We start from the raw sequence: 22,678 nt of genomic DNA, 5'->3' as shown, positions 1-22,678 counted from the left end.
TTCGCACCAAAAATCATTCTTGCACAGTTTGTCGTTACAGTATTGAAAAATAGTTTAAAGGCTTCATGCAGCAAGAACTTGTTCTCGCTCATGGTGGATTTAATTCATGGTTGATGGTAAAGAGGGCGACGCGAGATGCCAGCGCATTGGCCCAAAGTTGACATGCATTTAGTTTAGTAGTATTATTGCTCCGTTCAGTATTGAGTTTTATGCAATGATGATAGTGAATTTTTTACTCTTATTATTGGTATAGGTAATTCTAGAGATTAATATTGTTCATTGTTTGTTCCATTGCAGGTTGACCTTCTGGTCGAAATACTTGCTCTGTCGGTAAGTTAAAGATTCGCATTACGTTATCCATTCTGCGTTAAGTAGATGTGCATTTTAGCGCTGATTATATATTTATTGATTTCTTAATTTTATTTGATGACTAACCACACTTTAATGCGTGTGTGTGTGCTTGCTGTGTACACGTTTAAAGTTCGCAGGTCCTTGCTAATCGACGGCGCATTTTGGTTGAGCCTGCGCTTAATCTTATCACCAATTATACAGTTGTGCTAAGCGTTGCAGCTAACGACTTAAAAGAACCAGGCTGCGGTACAGCAATTGTCTGAATGTACCGTGAGCTCGTAGGCACTGGCACAAGCCCTGGCCCATCGTTGGCGTGTGGTAATTTCATGAAACAAGTTTCATTTATCCAGTTGTGCTCACTAAGGTTACCCATAAAGTACGGTGATTCTGCGAGTAGCAGTCCTTCAGTAGTCTTCAATGAAATGACGCAGTTCAGGTGTAATGAAGCGAAGCTTTCGCTGACTCTTCTCCCGACTTTCCTGGCGCTGCTGCGATGGTCTTGCCGCGCGTGCCGCTTTATTTCTTGCAACGCCACCAGATGGCGCTCGCCTCCGCGCCTCACTAAGTCAGAGGCGATTGGAGGACTGGTGGGATAAAAGTAGGGAAACGACAAAAAAACGGAGACGCACAAAAGCACAGTTCGCTATAGGGGATCAGAAAATGTGGTTGTGGGAGCTCATAGTGTTTTTTTTTATTGTTTAACCTAGGTAGGACGTCAGGCAGTATAATAGCAAGAGCTTGGTGGCGCAGCCCACCGCGCCGTTCGAAAGGAGACGCTCATAACATCCATCCATCCATCCCTAGGGAGCCTACATTCAAGCGCTGTTACAGGGCTTGCATATATGCTCTCTGCGTATCCCGGCCGGCGCCGTCGTGGGCCGGGATGCGTAGTTTGTGCGTATGATACGTGTTGTGCTAGCTTTCCTATGCGACACAAATGAAGGTGCTGAGCTGTGGAGGTCGCGTGCTCGTGTGTGTTAGCGCAGACGTTACAATCCTCCATAGCCTGAAGAGAGCTAGTGCTTGGACCTGGCGTCTGAACAGCCTGCTGGTCATGTATACACAAGGAGCACGTAAATACGCGCCAGCAAAGTGGCTCGAAAGCGTGCACTCAGCGTCGAAGACACCCAGGCCCGAAAGAAGCATTTCGTGGAACAGGAGTGTCTTTGCTACGCAATGAAACGTCGCGCAGATCGCGAATGTATCCCACAATTTTACAATGATTAATTGAATTACGCAGAGCCGCATAATTCAATTGAAGTTTAACACTTCTGTGGCGATGCGATGTGACATTGGAGGCAACGATAATGCTTAACCCTCTCAGAGATTGCGAACAATGACGCACAACGCCTCAAGCAAAGACGTCTCCCTGTTTCTTCTGTCGACTACGCAGACAAAAAGCAGTGGTGCACGCAGGGTAACGTTTAACCATCTTGTATTAGATTGAACGCTGAGGAAATTACACATTTGCCGCCAACGTCACCGCTAATTATCGTGAATCAAAGCGAACAGCACAGAAACCTTTGCTTACATCAATTCCCACAGTGCGTGAGATGAGCAATCTTCCTTTTACTGTATACGGAACTTCACTGAACGTTTCAAATGAAGGAACCGCTATTATAGTTCTACGATGAAAACTGCATTCATTGTGGCACTGTCACTACGTAGCCAATGCGAGGGCAACGTCTGAGCTGTCATGGCGGTCGCAAATGTTTCAAGAATGCTTAAAATAAAACAATAAAATGGCACCGTGGACTCATCCCACATAATTGTGGAAATATTACGCATACGACCGCCAAAATTCACGCTCCTCCACCGCAGCAGCAGTGTGAAAACTATGGTGAATGCTGATTGCTCATAGCACTCAAGCAGTTTGTCATCTTTGGCTCATGTTAGCCCACAAGACGATATGATCGACGAAGTAAAAACGATAGTAATTTCATTGGCCTTAAAGCCTTTCAGTCTGTGTCGGCAATGATGGAGAGAAAGGAAGAGGGGGGAAGTGGGGCAGAAGATTTGTGGGCATGCAGGGTGTCACATATAAGAGGGAAGATGAAATAAAATGGTGGACGATCGAAGAAAGGTTTGAAGAAGACGACGAGGATGGCGTTAAGAATGACGTGGATTAACCGAAAACGAAAGAAGATAAAGAAGAAGTTTCCAGTGAGGTGACAAGAGATGATTGGTGGAGAAGTATCCGGTGAGATGGAAAGCGACGATTGGTGGAGAAGAGAAGAAGACGAAGAGAAGGATTACGTGGACTAACAAGAAGGCTATAAAAGGGCGAGGAAGGTCGAGACACAGGGGGAGAAGAAAGCAGCGGAGACTCGGCGGGTGAGGGACGGTTCGACCGGAAGAGAGCGACGCCGGCTAGTGCTCCGGTGAGCTCGCGTTCTACGGCTTTGCTCCGCAGACTTCCTGCCGTTCCTGAGCCCGTTCCCGGGAGTCCACGGAGGACGCCACCACCTGCTACGGCCAGGGGTGTCTCTACCGCTGTTGCCACCCTTCCGGGTGGTGCCCCAACGCCAACATCATCGGCCACACCTCCACGGGCGCTTGGACCGGGAGCGTGTACGACGCAGCCAACGACACCTCCAGCGACGCCAGCCCTCGAACGTCGAACGCCACTCCGACGCCGGCTACGGGACCCACACCACGCCACATCCGCACCGAACCAGACGTGAGCACGAACGCCAACCACTCTCAATAGAACGCTAGTGGCAGTGCTACCGGTTCGTGTGTACTGATAGTTTTTGTATCTTGTGTGTTTTGTTAGGTTGTGTGCTGTTGTTCGTGTCGCGTGGGTGGTATTAAATGTGCATCTGTGTGGGTACCCCTGTCGCCTAGTCAATTCTTTCGGCCAGAGTGTTCTCCGGAGGAGATCCGTGACAAAGACAAGTGGCGAGCCTGCCAGGATTCATTTCCTTGTTTCTTTTAGCTTTGTCTCAGATCTTTCCGATCTCTCGACGGCAGAAAGTATGGATTTGGCAAAAACGCTAGAACTTGCGCTCAAGCTAGGGCTAAGCAAGGAAGAGGCGATGCGTCTCTGGGACGAGAAGAAAGAAGAGGCAAAAAGGCAGAGAGAGCAAAGGGCGCAAGCACGTGCAGATGCTCGCGAGGCAGAAGAGCGAGAAGCTAGAAGTGCTCGCAAGGCAGATGAGCGAGAGGCTAGAAGAGCTCGCGAGGCAGAAGAGCAGGAGAAAAGAAGGATAGAACGTGAGAAGGAGTTTCTTTTGTGGAAACAGGCGCATATCGCAGAAGGCAATCAGGGGATCACGGACGACTATCAGCGTCCCTTGGCGGGTACCAAATCTCCTAGACTGGCCAGGGTTTGTCCAAGAAAGTCAATGGCTCCTTTTGATGACAAAAGAGATGATTTGGACGCGTATCCGCAGCGATTAGAGCGGATAACTCTGGGGCAGGACCAAGCTGCATGCGTTGTCGACTCTCGGGCGGAACTTGTCACACCACCTGAAGTTCCACCGCGGAAAGAAGAACAAACCCCGCTGGGAAATGAAGTGGTGAGTGGAGCGCCCAAGTCAAAAGAAGCAATGCCGGTGGTGGGGCAAATAGGGGACCGCCCTGCATTGGTGCTTAGAGACAGCGGAGACAACACAGCTTTGGTTAGGAGAAGCCTGGTGAAGGACGAGGAGCTTACAGGGGAAACATCGACCCTCACTTTCGCAGACGGCACAGTAGGGTACCTTCCTGAAGCCAGAATTCTAGTGTCCACACCATATTATACTAGACAGGTAGTGGCAAAATGCGTAGAGCAACCCATCTATGACCTCATCTTGGGAAACATAACGGGTGCAAGAAGTGTCGAGGACCCCGATCCCGAGTGGAGGATGCTCGACGTTGTAGAACTCTCAAAGGAGGAGAGGCCCACGACAGCTCCAGCGGGTGAGGGAGCAGTCAGTTTCTCGTCGGCAGTGGAGACAAGAGCTCAAGCGACAGGCAGAGCAACGCAGCGTTTAGAAAGAAAGGAAGAGGGTAAGGAGAAGATATCCAAAGACAAGAAACGCACGACCAAGGACAAGTCCAAAGGCAAGAAGCGCACGAGCAATGACAAGTCCAAAGACAAGAAGAGCAAGAGCAAAGGCAAGGATAGTAAAGAAAAGAAGAAAAAGAAGGGTTTCTGTCCCTGGCTAAGAAGCAAAAGCAGCAAGAACAGCAAGAACACCAAAGAGGAAAGGGGAGGCAAGCGCAAGTCCAAGAAGGCCAAGAAAGGCTTCTCTAAGGAAGGCAGCCCGAGATCCAGAAGCAAGGAGAAGGCTGGCAAGGCTAAGTCCAGCAAGGAGAAGGTGAGCAAAGGAAGCAAGGAGAAGGCGGACAAAGGCAATAAGCCGAAGTCGAGCAATGAGCGGGCCTCCAAGAGGCACAGCAAGGAAAAGAGCAGCAAGGAGAAAGACAACAAGGATATGCAAAGTAAAGAAAAGCAACAAAGCAAGGAGAAACACAACAAGGATAAGCACGTAAACAAAGGAAAGCATAGCAAGGACAAGCAGAGTAAGGAGTCCAGTAAGTCCAGTTTGGCCTTACAAGAATACGCATTTTAGGTGGAATATATTAAAGGCAGAGATAACGTTGCAGCGGACATCATCAGTAGAGCCAACTGAACAGCTCTAGGTATCTCTGGGAGGTATCTTGTTGTTGCTGCTGTGCTATGTATCTCAGGGATGTATCGTGTTGTTGATGTTGTTTTGGTTGTTACGCGATTGTACAAAGGAGTGTGTTTTGCACATTAACATGTTTATTAAGGACACCATGTGGACAATTGCATTGTTCTGAAAACGCAGTTAAGTTGTCGACATTAACATGTTTAGAACACCGTATGGACAACGGCAGTGAGGTGTTAGTGGTGTGCTTTTGGTGTGTGCTGGTCATCTGCGTTGTGCTGTGTGGTGTGCTGGGGCCAGAATCGCCACAGAAGATGGTCGGCTGGCTGGATGGCCTGAAGAGGAGGACGACTTGAGCAGTTTTTCAGGGAAAAACTCTTGAGAGAGGGGGCCCTTGTCACATATAAGAGGGAAGATGAAATAAAATGGTGGACGATCGAAGAAAGGTTTCAAGAAGACGACGAGGATGGCGTTAAGAATGACGTGGATTAACCGAAAACGAAAGAAGATAAAGAAGAAGTTTCCAGTGAGGTGACAAGAGATGATTGGTGGAGAAGTATCCGGTGAGATGGAGAGCGACGATTGGTGGAGAAGAGAAGAAGACGAAGAGAAGGATTACGTGGACTAACAAGAAGGCTATAAAAGGGCGAGGAAGGTCGAGACACAGGGGGAGAAGAAAGCAGCGGAGACTCGGCGGGTGAGGGACGGTTCGACCGGAAGAGAGCGACGCCGGCTAGTGCTCCGGTGAGCTCGCGTTCTACGGCTTTGCTCCGCAGACTTCCTGCCGTTCCTGAGCCCGTTCCCGGGAGTCCACGGAGGACGCCACCACCTGCTACGGCCAGGGGTGTCTCTACCGCTGTTGCCACCCTTCCGGGTGGTGCCCCAACGCCAACATCATCGGCCACACCTCCACGGGCGCTTGGACCGGGAGCGTGTACGACGCAGCCAACGACACCTCCAGCGACGCCAGCCCTCGAACGTCGAATGCCACTCCGACGCCGGCTACGGGACCCACACCACGCCACATCCGCACCGAACCAGACGTGAGCACGAACGCCAACCACTCTCAATAGAACTCTAGTGGCAGTGCTACCGGTTCGTGTGTACTGATAGTTTTTGTATCTTGTGTGTTTTGTTAGGTTGTGTGCTGTTGTTCGTGTCGCGTGGGTGGTATTAAATGTGCATCTGTGTGGGTACCCCTGTCGCCTAGTCAATTCTTTCGGCCAGAGTGTTCTCCGGAGGAGATCCGTGACACAGGGATAGGAGCTGAATTCGGGACAGAAAGTTGAGCATGGTTTCGTAGGAGGTGCTGAACAATGCATACGGCCACGGGTCTGTGAGAAGTACCGATATTATGTCTCTCTGGTTTACTCATATATGGAGACGTTACAGGGTGAAATGATAAGTTTGTAAGTGAACAGAAGAAACGCCACCGTGCACAGCAGCATTTCTGCGAGCAGTATAACGAGCTGGCAAATGGGTCGTAAGTTCCTTTGGTTGTAGTTCCTACACGTAGCGACGTGACGGAAGAAATTACTTTTTACGTGAGGTCGAACATAATACCTGGGAAGGAGCATAGCGACAATATGCGTTGCGCGTTTCCGCTTCAGGCATTAGAACTCTAATGTCAAGGCCGCTGTTTAAAGAGGTCACACAATCGGCGTTTTGCTCGTTTACTTCTTGCTTTGAGAAACGTGGAAAAACACCACTGCGCCAGCCTAGTCATTTACCGTTTCATTGATACCATTCACCATATCATTGATCCAGCAGCAGCGGTTGCAACGCTGGTGCAGACGTGTTGTGGTGCGCCCTCGTCTCCACCTGTTGTCACAATTCGCTACACATGCTGGCTGCGAGATTTCCAGGTTCAGGAATTACGGGCACAAAATAGAAGGATAGAAAGTGCGTTCACACTTAAAGCAAACTCAGTAATAGTCACCACGCCTGTGTTAATTGGGGGAGAAAACCTTTTACCTTTAAATAAGAAGGCTACCTTCTTGGGAGAAAAGGAAAGGGGGCCGCATTCTAAGGAGGAGATGCTGGTAAATGTGTATCGGCCACTATGATTTTAAAAGATATTGTGTGCGGAATCTAAGATGCCGTTACTGGGCTTCGGTGTTGCACTCGGCCTTATCATTTGCGGAACATTTTTGCTCCAAGCTATGCGGGGAGCTTCACTATTTTTTTTCCTGCTGACGCCTCAACGTTGTGGCTTTATTACGAACAGGAATGCGTTAAAAGAGGCTTTTCACTAACTCTTAGCGTGCCGGATTTCAATTCGGCACCAACGTTAGGTTGTTTTTCTCGTTCTGTTTTCTTGGGGCTGCCTTTCTCACCCTAAATACAAGTCAACGACGTGCAGTTGACTTAAACCTTCCCTTCGTGTGCTTCTTCTGTACACGCTCACCTGCAGCGACGACCTTGTTTGCTACAATTACATTGAACGTAATCTATGCGCACGTACCAAGAGGCCTTTGCGGTAGAGTCATTCGATGGTTCTTTGCCGAAGGATTTCGGCAAATTGCGGTCAAGATATTTACGGATGTAAAAAACTAACAATGCACAATGAGAGAGTTCTGGTACGTGCTACATGATGCTGTTTTATGTGTCATATCTGTGTCGTATCTTTCCACCTGCAAAGCAACGTTTCTTTGAAACTATGGGTACCAGTGGCGCCCAGGAATTTCCGTGTACGTGTACTAAGTTGCGTAATCAATCTTTCTTGCATTTCATCCCTGCCAGAATGAAACCACTTTTTGTCTAACGATCGTGATTATTAATATTTCCCAGTTCCATATTCAGCATGGTATTAAAGTACTTGTAAGCTCACTGCCATTTGTAATGACGTGAGCCGTTGAGGGTACTTCAAATATATCAATAAACATTCACCGGATGCAAACACTGAAGCATGGCTACCAAGCGATGTGCCTCTGCGTCCCCGACCGATCGTGTTGATCGTATAAGGGCGCAGCGCTGACATCTCGATATGCGGATTATTTAATTATTTTTATATTTTTATGCTTTACTTTTACAGTGAGAGCTTGACGCAGACGCCGCATGTTGTGTACAATCTATAGTCGTACTGATACTTCCTGTCGCTCCGAGTCAATTTCGCACAATAGGCGCGATTTACGCGGCGATGGATTTGACCCCACTTCTAAAATCACTTGGCTTTAATGGCGGAAAGAAAGGCGGTCTAATAATATTGAACGGATGAAAAAAAAATGAATGTGAGAATCCAAGGGTTGTTTTGCTGAGGAACACACTGCCGTTTCGTATTTTCGCAGATGGCGGTGGCCGTCACGTTGATGGTGCTGCTCATCGAAGTCTCCTACAAAGTAAGTATGCGCTCAAACTCAAATTGTCCTAGTAATTTCGACAATGGAAGATTTCCATTTTGCATAGCTGCGCTCTATATGAGCAGTGACCCACATTTCCCTGGAACGTACGACTCTACCGCACTTGAAAGGGGGGACCTTTGCTGAAGTATAGAGCACTGAGTGCAGACGTGCTGATGTTTCAGTGTGCTCATAAACGGTGCTAACTCCACCACCTCCTAATACTCAGAGGCACTATCAGCGAAGGTATTACCCTGTGCCATGAAACTTCGTTCCTCATACTTAGGTCGTGTACAACTTATACGGGTGTCACGCGGCGCACTTTTGATCGCTATCAAGCCCGATGCGGATCGAATTTCGCGGTCGCGATTGGCTTCTTTGAACAAAATGCGCGAGAGAGCCAATCGCATTCGAGAATTTCGATCCGTATCATGCCGATCGCGATCTGAAATGCACGTGCGACACCGGTATTAGAAAACAAATAGTGCATTTAGGCACAGTATATATGCACAGAATAGCGCCCGCAGGTCTTTCGTGTTCTGAAGCCTGTGAGTGTGTATAGTCATGCAGCAACGTAGCGCAATATACATCCCTAGAGGCGTATACGCAGCTCGCGAGCGGCGGGTTTTTTGGGATGTCATGTGCTTACCCTCGCTATAATAGCTGCGCTTACCAAGCAGCAGGTGACGATGCTTACGTTGGCATGCCCGACGTTGCGACAGCCACAGATTATTTCCCCGCCTCTTTATTTTCACCTCTTCCACCGCAAATGGTATCGCTCATACTGTCGGTACTGCGAAGTAAAGCCCACGGTTTAATTATCACTGCACCTAGAAATGCCCATACCCACTGGGCCAACCCCCTATTTCTTCATGCGCACCTTCCTCTTCGGAGGCTGCGCTGACCAGCTCAGACTCCCAGGACCAGCGATAGCTGATATAGCGGGCACAAGTAATGGAGAGGCGCGAACCAGTGGAGCCCTGAACAAAGAGCTCCTCTGTTTCAGTTTCAGTTTATTATTCTATCAAGATACATAGTTGACTGTTAATAGTATACAGAAGGGGGTGCCAAAGTCAAACGACTGCAGTGGGACCTTCGGTTAAGAAGAAGATTGGTACAAAATGATTAATCAATACAGCAGTGTAAAATTATGTAGTATATAAGTAAATAAAATGTCAACGAACTAGTGCAAAGGAATACATTGAATTTTTATGCAAGGAGTCATACATATAAAATGAAAAAATGTTCACACATTAACAATGTAAATTGTTATAACATATTTAACAAATGAAGTACACACATTATATGCAAAGTAAGTTAATCAGGACAACTAGTAATACAGAATGGAATTTTTAAGTTCATATGTAAATGCATGCATAGATGATGATAATATAAGAGCATGGGTTAATTCATTCCGCATTTGAATCGCTGAGAAGGAGGAATTCATTTTGCCATAATTCGTGTTGTATTTAGGTAATAGAAAGTTGTGATTATCGGCAAACCTAGTGCTATTGGTATTAGTGAGCAGCCTAGAGTCTATTCATGTAAACTCGAGCTGTTTATTAAGTAATTTAAGTAGACTGGTAAGTAAATTAAATTTAAACAAGCCAGATATAGGAAGCCTGTAGTAAGCCTGAAGGAATGGAGGGAATGGAGTAGCATTAGGGTAAGAAGACCTCTTGGTAATATTGCGAATGACCTGGTTCTGAATGTGTTGTACGGAGGAGAGATGACAGTTATATTTAATTCCCCACGAAGTTATGCAATATGTAAAGTGACTGTAGATGAAGGCAAAGTATGAAGACAATAAGGCGTGAACAAAAAGAAAATGGACGAGATTTATTGAAATCTCTTATAACAAAAACAGTTTTTTGCCTAACATAAGCAACATAATTATTAAACTTCAAGTTAAGTTCTAATTTTATGCCAAGGAAAGTTACACAATCCGTCGCTAAGATTAAATGATCGCTTGTGTATACTTGCGGTAGATAAGGGAGAACTTCTTGAGATGATTTAAAAATCATGAACAGAGTTTTAAGCAGGTTCAAAATAAGGTTGTTTAAAGAACACCATTGAATAACTTTGGTCAATTCGTTGCTCATTTTAGTGATTAGAGTTGTTAACAATTTATGTGAGATGGAAATGGTGGTATCACCAGCGTAAAGGACAACGTTAGGAAGATTAATGCAATCAGGTAAGACATTAATGAAGATGCAAAACAATAAAGGCCCAAGTATTGAGCCCTGCGGTACCCCTTGAATAATGACGTTAACATTTGAGTAAATGCCACGTATGCAGGCTGATTGTTCGCCATCAAGTAAGTAATCTTTTGAAAATGTTAAAAGTGGACTAGTTATACCCAATGATTCTAGTCTAGTAAATAAAATGTTATGATTAACGGTGTCAAAGGATTTAGTAGAATCAAGAAATACAGAACCGACGAAGTCGCCGTTGTTGATGGAAGGCTTAAAGAAATCGACTTATGATACTAAAGCTAAGTTGGTTAAACTACCTGAACGAAAACCAAATTGACAAGGCTTTAGTAACTTAAACTTGTCTAGGTGCTTGTTATTACATTTCAGAAATATTTTTTTTTCAAATTTTGCTAATTGAGGGCCTACTAGAGATAGCGCGAAAATTTAGGACCTCTGTAATATCATCTTTTTTATGCACTGGGATTAACTTGGCCTTCTTAAGTGAGCACGGGAAGCTACGACATTTTAATATGAGGTTAATTATATTGCCTAATACTTCCGCAATATTTGAAGCAACGAGCTTTAAGTAATAAGCAGAAACATTATCTAGCCCGACGATAGAGTTTTTATAGTTGCAGGATTGTAGAACACACTTCGTCAAGGGTGACAGGAAAGAGAAAAGAAATGTGTGGTTACAACGAATAAGAGGATACAATGAAGGTGCAGGTGTATTGAAGGTGCAGGTGATGAAGGTGAAGGTGCAGGTGGGAAGGTGTATTGTATATCTCATAGAAGTAATCACTAAATGTGTTAGCAATGCCGGATGCCCCACTGTAAGTTTGTGGCTTATAATTTATTTTATCAATTATTCTACTAACCTGCGGTCTATTCAGAAATTCTTTTTCTTAATAAAGTCGCTTAGATGTAATACAAGGTTATTCAACAGATTACTATATTTCTTATACATACGTTTTAGACCCATATTGAATGGCTGTTTTTTTTTAGTTTTCCTGTATAGATTATCTTTCTTTCGCATGCTACTTAACAAACCTTTTGTTAACCACGGATGATGCGGAAATTTTAACGTTTTCTTGCATTTGAAAGTTTTAGTGTTAGCTTACACCGCTTTAAGCAACAAGGAGCAGAAATTCTCTAGTCCTCTTTCAGGATCACGCAAACTCCCAATGGAAACCCAGTCAGCATTATCAATTATATTCACAAAGTTGTCCAGATTTAAGCTAGAACTAAATAGCATGTGTTATAGTGAGGTAGTTTTGAGGCGAAAATTACAAGTACCGGAAGATTATCAGTGATACACACATCAATGACGCCTGCGCGTGGTGTTGGTGTGATACTGCTTAAAGCATGGTCAAGAAGAGTACCATTCTTATTGGGTGAAAATGGCGTAGGCGATTAAATTATAGCCTCAAGCTCGAAACCAAGAAAGCGATCGCTATAAGCTATTGTCCTGTTGTTGTACGTGTCCGATAAATTATTAGTGATATCATAAACCAGCCCAACTTTCTTGTTTCCAGCACAGATTATACTGAGTACTGTAGCAAAATTGCGCAGAAAATCCGGGATAGATCAATACGAGAATGATGCGGCACATCAATGTGCATTCTATGTGTCTCACTCTCGCGCACATCTCAGCCGTGTGCGACCGCAAGGTGATGCAGCCTGTACACGCTAAAAGAAGTTTGCACCTTTCGCAGTTGATGTAGTTCCCGAACAATAGCCATAATTTAGCGTGTCCTTCTTTACCAAAGCACGCCCACTACATTCATGTCTTGAACCGCGTAGGCGTAATAGCGTCACGTGGCATTATTGACAAGAAAGTAGTGAGAGCTAAGCTTTATGGAAACGAACGCGCGCAAGATATAGGGATATACGGTTTCAGGCTAAGATAAGCCGTAAGTGCGTACAGTTCTTTTCTTTAACTGTAGGTCTATTACGGGAGAAGATTCTCTTTATCTGATACGTTACCATTATACGTGATATTTTATGCACTCTGTGCAGTCACCGCCCGTTCGCGGATTGCCCATCAGGCATACTTCCTCTCGTGCAATGTCAGAGGTTAGAATTAGGTCGACAGTGAACAAAGAATTGGGGTCTACGACCGTTCCGCTATGCCAAGGCGTCACGAACGTTATGGTGCACCGCATTCTAGATGCAAATAACAAAGGAGGTGCAACCTATTTAACGATGACCGTCGACGGTAATGTGCTTCGGAGTGAACCAGCAAAGTGACACAAGCTATTGCCGCGGTAGAAACGAGCCATGCATGAGGTGTGTACTTCAGCGGGATTCCTTTTCCGCGCTTCCCTAAGAACACTCGTCGCCATCTCGCGCAGCCAACGCGAAGCCTGCGCTTGGCTTCCGAAATTCATGGCGTGCCGGTGCGTGCGAACGCTGTCGAGAAGTCCGCCGTGGCCTCCGAGATGAGAAGCGTGGTTCTCCGGCGCCTGCGAACGCTCCGGATGGAAACGAAAACACCGTGGAGGTTTACAAGAATGAGAAGAAAGAAATTGAATGGGAAACTCTGTACGATAACATGAGGGGAAGTGCGTGGCTATTTGAGGCTCGGCCTGGTTGCCTAACGACAAAAATATACCGGAGCAAACATTCGCAATTAGATGGGGCATGTGTACACTGCAGCAAAAATCTGGAGACCACACAGAGCATCCTTAGGGAATGCCAAAGGATTCACGCAGTGACACCTATAGGTAACCTACACCTTCCAGAAGCGCTTCGACTTAACGTGGACGGTAGCATCAACCGTTTATAGCAATCGAGATAAGCAACAGACGTTTCGAGTATTGTGGAAAAAACGCATGGAAGAGATTAATAGGCCCGGATCCGCTACAGGCGTAGGTAGCGATAGAAGGTAGAAAGAGAAGTTTTGAGTACGATAAAAGAGAATAACGAGATGCATACAAAAATTCTTGAATGAAAAACATGTATTTAATGTTTGAAAAAAAATTAAATGATGGGGTTTTACGTGCCAAAACCATTTTCTGATTATGAGGCACGCCGTAGTGGAGGACTCCGGAAATTTCGACCACCTGGGGATCTTTAACGTGCACCTGAATCTGACTACATGGGTGTTTTCGCATTTGGCCCCAATCGTAATGTATTGAATGTTTGAGCAACTCAAGCAGGCTAGGTGACTATTTCTCACCCCCCTCCGTTTCAAAGCGGATACGAATAAATGATCGCCATTAATCATGCTTGATACAATTTTATCACAACATCCTAGTCTTCCGTTCTAAATAACGCTAAGGTCATAAATATGTTTAACGTGCTTTAGTAGGCTGCGCAACAAATGCATTGGGTATATTCCCCGTTTCACGCCAATGCTTTAGCAAGCTACGCCATGGTACACTGGCTATGTACAAAAGCTCTCGCCACCCGCCCCGGTTGCTTAGTGGATATTGTCTTGGGTCCTAAGCAGGAAGTCGCGGGATCGCATCCCGGCCACGGCGGCCGCATTTCGATGGGGCCGCAATGCGAAAACACCTGTGTGCTTAGATTTAGGTGCACGTTAAGGAACCCCAGGTGGTCCAAATTTCTGAAATCCCCCACTATGGCGTTTCCGATAATCAGATCGTGCTTTTGGCACGTAAAACCCCACAACTTCTTTAATGGACCTCTCGACAACTTGGGTAACTGTCTGTATGACATTGTGTGCGCGGCAAACGAGTGAACAATACTCAGCGTTCGCATGCACTGGAGCGCCATACTTCTCGTCTCAATGCCAAGCGCGGACTTCTTGGCTACGCCACTAGATGGCGCATCATGCCCGGAAAGAGGCCCGAGCGAGAGAAGCCGGACTGCCGCATGAAGGTCAAACTACACGTACGCATGCCGGCGCGTGAAGTAGTAGTAGTAGAAAAGCTCGCGCCCGCGTGCCTTGCGTTTCCTGCGCCTCGCGATTAATGGTGGTTGGAAACTACACGGCGCGCGCCAGCGCGCGTCCACATGGCTCCCATTTTCGCCTTGGTAGACATCGTTTCGTACTTTCATGAGGCAGCCCGAGCACCGGCATTTGTCTGGAAAAGATAGACAGTCTCGTAATAGCCTTTGCGGCCATCAAACGCGACCATCTTTGCGGGATATTTTGGTGTGCGCCCCTGCAAGACCTTTACCTTAACCTGCGGGAACGCAAACACAAGGAAGCTTGACTGAACGTGATGTTAAAAACCAATTTCGCTGAAAGAGAAAATGCAGCAGCCGTGTAACCTACCACTTCCAGATCAAGTGACCGAGCATGATGCAACACGCACACGATGACAAGCTCCGCAAGCGCCGGCACTGAAATCTTGACGTCGCAATTTGCGCAGGGTTCATTCGCAGCTTGGTGCTTTGATCTCTCCGACGGTTTGCGGTCATAATCACATTGTGTGATCACAATCCCCCAAAAAGGTCTCTGTTATTTTCTCGAATGTTATATTATATACAGGAGTGGAAGCACGACATTACTGCATCTTTGGTAAACATTTCTTAGCATACAACGTGGGTGAAATCGCGCTTGAGGGACTGTTCCTAAAGGAATCCTTCGCCCACAGGTCGTGTTCCCTACTGCTCTTGTCAGCGCTGAACACAGTGCTGCTTTAGGTCTCCGTAATTTATAGTTACAGTAGCGCAGCGATGGCGTAGAGGTAGAGCATCCGCCTCGCGTGCAAGAGGACCGTGGCTCGAATCTCGGTGCCGCGCAATCTCCCACCCGATTAAAAAAATCCCGCGTGTTGATAAAACTGTATAAACAGGCCAGGAGTGCGGCCTGATCCCGGTGACCACAACTGGTAATGCACTACCTCACCAAAGCAGGATTGGCCACCATGGTGCAGTACTTGGACACAACCTTCAATATGAATACAACAATCAAACCCCGGCCCTCAGTCCCCAGCGGCTGCGAAGCAACTGACCACGGCAGCGGTCAAACCAGTGACGCAGCAGAGGGGGCTAAGAATCTGTGGATCCGCACAGGCCGCCATTGGAATCTGAACCTGGCAATGTTTAACGCTAGAACGTTATCTAGTGAGGGGAGTCTAGCAGTCCTATTGGAGGAATTAGCGGGCATTAAATGGGACATAATAGGGCTCAGTGAGGTTAGGAGGACAAATGAAGCATATACAGTGCAAAATAGTGGGTACGTTCAGCGCTACCGGGGCTTAGCGGAGAGACGAGAACTACGAGATGGATTCCTGAATAATAAAGAAATAGCTGGTAACATACAGGATCTCTATAGTATTAACGAGAGGGTGGCAGGTCTCGTTGTGAAACTTAATCAGAGGTACAAATTGAAGGTCGTACAAGACTACGCGCCTACCTGCAGTCATGATGACCAGGAAGTCGAAAGCTTCTATGAAGACGTGGAATCGGCAATGGGTAATGTCAAAGAAAAATGATGATGATGAAGAAGAAATACTGATGGGCGACCTCAATGTCACGGTAGGCAAGAAGCAGGCTGGAGACAAGTCAGTTGGGGAATATGGCATAGGTTCTAGGAATAGCAGGGGAGAGTTATTAGTAGAGTTTGCAGAACAGAATAATTTGCCGATAATGAATACCTTGTTCAGCAAGCGGAATAACCTAAAGTCGACGTGGAGGAGCCCGAAAGGCGAGACTAGAAATGAAATAGACCTCATACACTACGCTAACCCTAGCATCATACAAGATGTGGACGTGCTCGGCAAGGTACGCTGCTGTGACCATAGGATGGTAAGATGTCAAATTAGCCTAGACTTGAGAAGGGAACGGAAGGAACTGATACATGCGAAGCTGATCTATGAGTTAGCGGTAAGAGGGAAAATGGACAAATTCCAGATCAAGCTACAGAACTGGTATTCGGTTGTAACTCAGGAAGAGGACATTAGTGTTGAAGCAATGAACGACAATCTTGTGGGCATCATTAAGGAGTGCGCAATAGAAGTCGGTGGCAACTCCGTTAGACAGGATACCGGTAAGATATCGCAGGAAACGAAACATCTGATCAAGAAACGCCAATGTATGAAAGCCTCTAACCCTAAAGCATTGGATAGAACTGGCAGAACTTTCCAACTTGGTCAACAATAGTAAGATGGCTGACATAAGGAAGTATAATACGAATGGAATTGAACATGCTCTCAGGAACGGAGGAAGCCTAAAAGCAGTGAAGAAGCAACTTAGAATAGTCAAGAATCAGATGTATGCGCTAAGAGACAAAGCTGCAAATATCACTACTAATATGGATGAGCTAGTTCAAGTTGCTGAGGAGTTCTATAGAGATTTATACAGCACCAGTGAAACCCACGACGAGAATGGAAGAGAGAATAGTCTAGAGGAATTTATAATCCCAAAAGAACGCCGGAAGAAGTAGAGAAAACCTTGGGAGCTATGCAAAGGGGAGGATGCAAAGGGGAGCTGGGGAGGATAAGGTAACAGCAGATTTGTTGAAGGATGGTGGACATATTGTTCTAGAAAAACTGGCCACCCTGTATGCGCAATGCCTAATGACTTCGAGCGTACCGGAATCTTGGGAAAACGCCAACATAATCTTGATCCATAAGAAAGGGGACGTCAAAGACTTGAAAAAGTATAGACCGATCAGCTTACTGTCCGTTGCTTAAGAAGTATTTACTAAGGTAATCGCAAGTAGAGTCAGAAACACCTTAGACTTCTGTCAACCAAAAGAGGAGGCAGGATTTTGTAAAGGCTACTCAACAATAGACCATATTCTCACTATCACTCAAGTGACAGAGAAATGTGCGGAATATAACCAACCCTCATATATATATATATATATATATATATATATATTTCACTGATTACGAGAAAGCGTTTGATTCAGTCGAAACCTCAGCAGTCATGAAGGCATTGCGGAATCAGGGTGCGGACGAGCCGTATGTAAAAAATACTGAAAGATATCTATAGTGGCTCCACAGCCGCCGTTGTCCTCCATAAAGAAAGCAAGAAAATCCCCATAAAGAAAGGCGTCAAGCAGGGAGATAGGATCTCTCCAATGCTATACACAGCGTGTTTACAGGAGGTATTCAGAGACATGGATTGGGAAGAATTGGGGATGAGAGTTAATGGAAAATACCTGAGTAACTTGCGATTCGCTCATGAGATTGCCTTGCTTCGTAATTCACGGGACAAATTGCGATGCATGCTCACTCACTTGGACAGGCAAAGCAGAAAGGCGGGTCTAAAAATTAATCTGCAGAAAACTAAAGTAACGTTTAACATTCTCGAAAGAGAACAGCAGTTTACTATAGGTAGGGAGGCACTGGATGTGGTAAGGGAATACATCTACTTAGGGCAGGTAGAGACCGCGAATCTAGATCATGAGACTGAAATAATCAGAAGGAATAAGAATTGGCTGGGGTGCACTTATTTGACAGACATTCTCAGATCATGAACAGCTGGTTGATATCGCTCAAGAGGAAAGTGTCTAACAGCTGGGTCTTACCAGAATTTACCTACGGGGCAGAAACCTGGAGGTTTACGAAAAGGGTTCTACTTAAATTGAGGACCACGCAACGAGCTATGGAAAGAAGAATGATGGGTGTAACGTTAAGGGATAAGAAAAAAGAAGATTGGGTAAGGGAACAAACGCGAGTTAATGACATCTTATTTAAAATCAAGAAAAAGAAATGAGCATGGGCAGGACATGTAATGAGGAGGGAAGATAATGAATTTGTTATGAAGGGTTACGGACTGGATTCCAAGAGAAGGGAAGCGTAGCAGGGGACGGCAGAAAATTAGGTGGACAGATGATATCAATAAGTTTGCAGGGACAACATGGCCACAATTAGCACATGACCGGGTTAGTTGGAGAAGCATGGGAGAAGCCTTTGCCGTGCAGTGGGCGTAGCCAGGCTGATTATTATTATTATTATTATTATTATTATTATTATTATTATTATTATTATTATTATTATTATTATTATTATTATTATTATTATTATTATTATTATTATTATTTATAATTCAGAGCAAAGCAACAAGTCTGCTTGTTGATCTTCTCTGAAGCAGAAATACCGCCACTATTTGGTGCAGACTGCGCTCATTAACCATCGGAGATAAGCTTCCGCTAACCATGACATGCGCCGCTGAGGATCGTTGTACAGAACGCAGCGCCACTTTGCGTCATGATGCGGTGAAGCGGCGAACTACGCTCCAGATGGGTCGATCATGTATGTGTTTCTCTATAGCTCAGTCGGCTCAACTGTTCCCAAGCCCACGACCTACTGAACTCCAAACCTGCACAGATGTACCGTGCCCAGCATGCCTGGTCTATTTCTACTGTTTTGCTGCTAGGGACAGATCGTACAGGGAGAGTGTCGCTAGTTAGAACCCATTCACTGTCGCCTGCTCCCACGATCCCTTCCAGCCTTCGTGCTGTCATTTCTGCAGGCACAAAGTGCTTGTACTGGTGATAAATGAATAAATTCACAAATATAACGAGAAAAGAAAATTTGAGTATGTTTTGCGGTTGAATAGTGAAATTAGAGGAGGAGAAGCGCTGCAAAAAAGGTTAACAACGAGCATTGGTGGCAGCTGCAATGCTAGATGGCACAAGTTTTCCTCTCCTAGCCTCCGTAAAAGACTGAAAAGATTGTTCTAAAAGATTCATGGGATAATCAAGCTTTTTTTAGGTGATTACCGATTGCGTCATCTCAGGAATGACATTGGGATTTACCGCTTTACCGCGCACCAGTTTACCAAAAGGCAGAGCATCTGGTAAAAGTATTCACAAGTCATTCCTTTTCCCGATGTGCGCAAGAAATTGATCGAGTCTATTTCAAGGATAGGTGAGCATAGCTTTCTTTTAATACTGTTGGATGTCTAGATGAACAGAAAGCTTACAAAAGCGATCTGAGTGGTTTAAAACGTGCTGCACTGCAAGCCTTGTGTCACGAAACTCTTTTTCAAACTGCACCGCTAGCTCTTCTGCGTGATGCGGCGGCAACACAACGGTGGCACGAAAGTACGAACGCTGTGAAGCTGTATGCGCAATTGCCTTTGGAGCTCACTACATACTCACGGGCAACTTTTAAGAGTGAAAATGAGTGGTTATTGTTCTGTCATCGAACGTAGGGCGGTTTCCAGATTCTAAAGAGCGCTGAAGCGAACTTTACAATGTATACAAGGAAACTGCTTGACGTAGTAGTTCTGCGAAAACCCGCAAGGTGGAGAGAAGTAATGAATAAAGGGAAAATCAGACATCCACCCGTTCGTATCAATTGCAACAAAGGGAATCCATACGGGTTCCTCGAAAGGAAAGCCTCATAGTTGAAGAAAAATTCGTCCCGGACCCAGGACGAATTTTTCTTCAACTCTGAGGCTTTCCTTTCGAGGAACCCGTATGGGTTTCCCTTGTAGCAATTGCTACGAATGGGTGGATGTCTGATTTTCTCTTTATTCAAGGAAACTGCTGTGAACTTCATGAACTTTATAAAGAATGTGTCTTAATGTGCAAGATCTGTGCGGTTTGCTACTGCGTGAAAAAGCCAATAGAAGCTGCTATTTAACGCCCTCTTAGAGAGCAACTGACTGCACGCACCGACATTTTTCAGGTTCGAGCAGTCAGCTTTGGAGCCAAGTGACCGCTCAGAGCCATGTGACGTCACTGTCACTGTGTTCATAAAAAATCATGAGCTATGTAAGCATTTCGTCGCAACACAACAGCCCCCGTTCTAATTCCAGCGCCGCACCAGTCAACCGTAGAGTAGCAGAGGAACATGTTATAAAAGCGACATCAACGGCCTACGGTTGAACGAGAAAGGGCGCAAGCGACTCCCATAGACGCCTGGTATCCGTGCTGGTTTGTAGTTCCAATGGGTTGTGCTCTAATCATTCCTCCATGCCTGTAGCCGCCATAGTCCGGTTGTTGCTATGCGGGAGCGTCCCGTTTTGCCTACGAGCGCTCGAAACGCAGAAGGATCTCACAAATTGGATGCGCTATGCACTCATAAATAACGGTTCCGGTGAGGTTAGAGCTAGGCAAAGCTCATTTCAATAGTTAATGGGAATCAACGCGAGCAAGAACGTAGCCATCACGAGAATCATGCTGAAGCGGGAGCAGTGGGTGCCGCCTCCCCCCCCCCCTTCTTGGATAATGCTATTTCTTAGCGTGAGTAAACATTAAGCCCAGACCGCACGTACGCTTGCGTAGGCGCGAAAGCTCGCACCTATACGCACCTTGAGCATGCCGCTCCTGGCGAGGAATGGCGCTGTGCATTCACAAAGACGCGCGAGAGCGCGCGCTCACTGGGGTCACTCGCATGTTCCTCGGCAGACGGTACTTCGTACGTTGTTATTGACGGTGATCCAAATGATTAGATATCTATAAATGTAATTGTTATATTTTATAGCTGTTATGTCAGCCGAAAAAGGCAAGAAGATGCACTTTCTTGCCTGATGTAAATCCGCTTCACTGTGTTGAATGCCCGCGCAGTAGCTGCGTAGAGAGGCGCGCCGACGCGAGGGAGCCCAAGCGCGCGATAACAGATAAGAGCCGTTCACCGATATCGCGCCGCGGTTCGACGCCTACGAATGGTGCCGCACCGTGTGCGCATGCGTGGGCGCGTGGGCACGAGCTTGCGCGCGTCCGCAGGCGTATACGTCTTGTCTGGGCTTTAAATATCTGTGCTCGCGACGCACTTCGATGCGTACGATCTGTCCTGCACCATTTGCACATGCGTGAGGCGCAAGCTTGAGCGCGTTGGCACGCGTATGTGTAGTGTGACCTTAACGCGTTTCTCAGCATTCGTACGCACCCGTGTGCCATGCATTCTGGAGGCCACACACAGGCTTTGCGGTGGGGTTGGCGGCGCTTCATGGCGCCGAGTGTTTGTGGCGAAGCACGAACGACGAGTCTCTCTGCAGTACACGCCTCATCCATTTGTTTCGATGGCAGCGCTGCTTTGTTCACTAAGTTTATTCAATACCGAACGCATTACCAGTGACAGTCATCACGACATCGGTTCTGGCGAATTTTCTTTTTTTCGTATCGGCCTGCTCTGTCTTCTTGTGTCGTCCCTCGTCAGTCCTTTTTTTACACCTTAAGCAGCTTGTCTAGCAAAACTAGCCCCTGTTGCAGCTCTGTTACTGGTAGAGAGTGCCTGAAAAACATTTAAAAAACATTTGTAATTGCTGATTAGTTAGCACAATGGGTTTTTAGATTGATGTTGCAACTCATTGCGTCTTATTTTCTTCTTACAGTGGTTCATCATCTGGAGGATTGAAGCGTATGCGGCGAATATGCCGAACTAGATTGCGCTGCCCTTGAATATATTCTGCCTTTTCGTATAGCTTTTGTATTTCACAAAATACCTTTTGATGAGCCTTATGCTTCAATGTTCGAGTACGTTTAACTTTTATGCTGCCTAATAGCTTTTGAATAAGATTTGCTCAAGAAATGTTGCGTTGTGAGAAACCCCTGTTGTACCAGATGTTTACGCTGGCGCTTACGACCTATTTCTCTTATACACTTATGTACCATTACACACAATAAACTCATTTACCATAGCCAATAAGAATGGTATTCTCGACAAACCTGTTAGTTCGCGGGTGCAGAAATAAAAACCGAGGCAATACTTCGGTAAAAACTTCTAATTGAATACGTGTAACACTTCTGTATGCAAGACTGACTTTCCTGGTGTTAGCGGCCACTGCTGCCTTGAATTTACCTTAAACTTGGGCCCTTCAGCCCGAACTACTGTTACCAAGACAATAAGAAACTACATGGGAGGTTACTATGCAGCAGTAAATAAGGAAATTGAACAGTTTATTGTTAAATGTACACCTGGCTTTTCTGGCGAGTCATCCAAGCAAAATTGGAGCATTTTTAAGGAGAAGTCGCTTCATCGATCGATGCACGTACCAGAACAAGTTATATCAACAAATTATGCAGATCGCACGCACTGTGGAAATCGATCCAAGCGAAGCTTCCTCTGCCGTTTGCTTTAATTGACGATAGTTAGCGATGACGTTGACGGCCAATGTTTAATTTTTACAACCTTCAGTCCACCAGGAGAGTGGCGAGTTGATCTTAAACGTTGCCTTGCGTGCACCACTGCTCTTTGTCTGCCAGTACAAAAAACACACGGGGCTAAGTCTTTTTTTGAAGCATTGTTGTGCGCCACATATAGTTCGTAACCTCTGAGAGGGTTGAGCATTGTCATTT

General features: G+C 45.9%; 1 protein-coding gene across 1 annotated transcript in view; it reads left to right on the top strand.

Annotated features, from left to right (window-relative positions):
• Positions 1-21,993, top strand: part of LOC142591571 (uncharacterized) — a 47,254-nt gene extending 25,261 nt beyond the window's left edge. Inside the window, exons 4-6 of the mRNA XM_075703882.1 lie at positions 298-330; positions 8,258-8,308; positions 21,715-21,993. Coding sequence (XP_075559997.1) covers positions 298-330; positions 8,258-8,308; positions 21,715-21,765 — 135 coding nt within the window. The 3' untranslated portion in view covers positions 21,766-21,993. The remainder of the gene's footprint in view (positions 1-297; positions 331-8,257; positions 8,309-21,714) is intronic.
• Positions 21,994-22,678: the final 685 nt, after the last annotated feature.

This window comes from Dermacentor variabilis, chromosome 8 (assembly GCF_050947875.1).
Source record: "Dermacentor variabilis isolate Ectoservices chromosome 8, ASM5094787v1, whole genome shotgun sequence".
Classification (NCBI taxonomy): domain Eukaryota; kingdom Metazoa; phylum Arthropoda; class Arachnida; order Ixodida; family Ixodidae; genus Dermacentor; species Dermacentor variabilis.
This window is presented reverse-complemented; position numbering and strand designations above follow the sequence as displayed.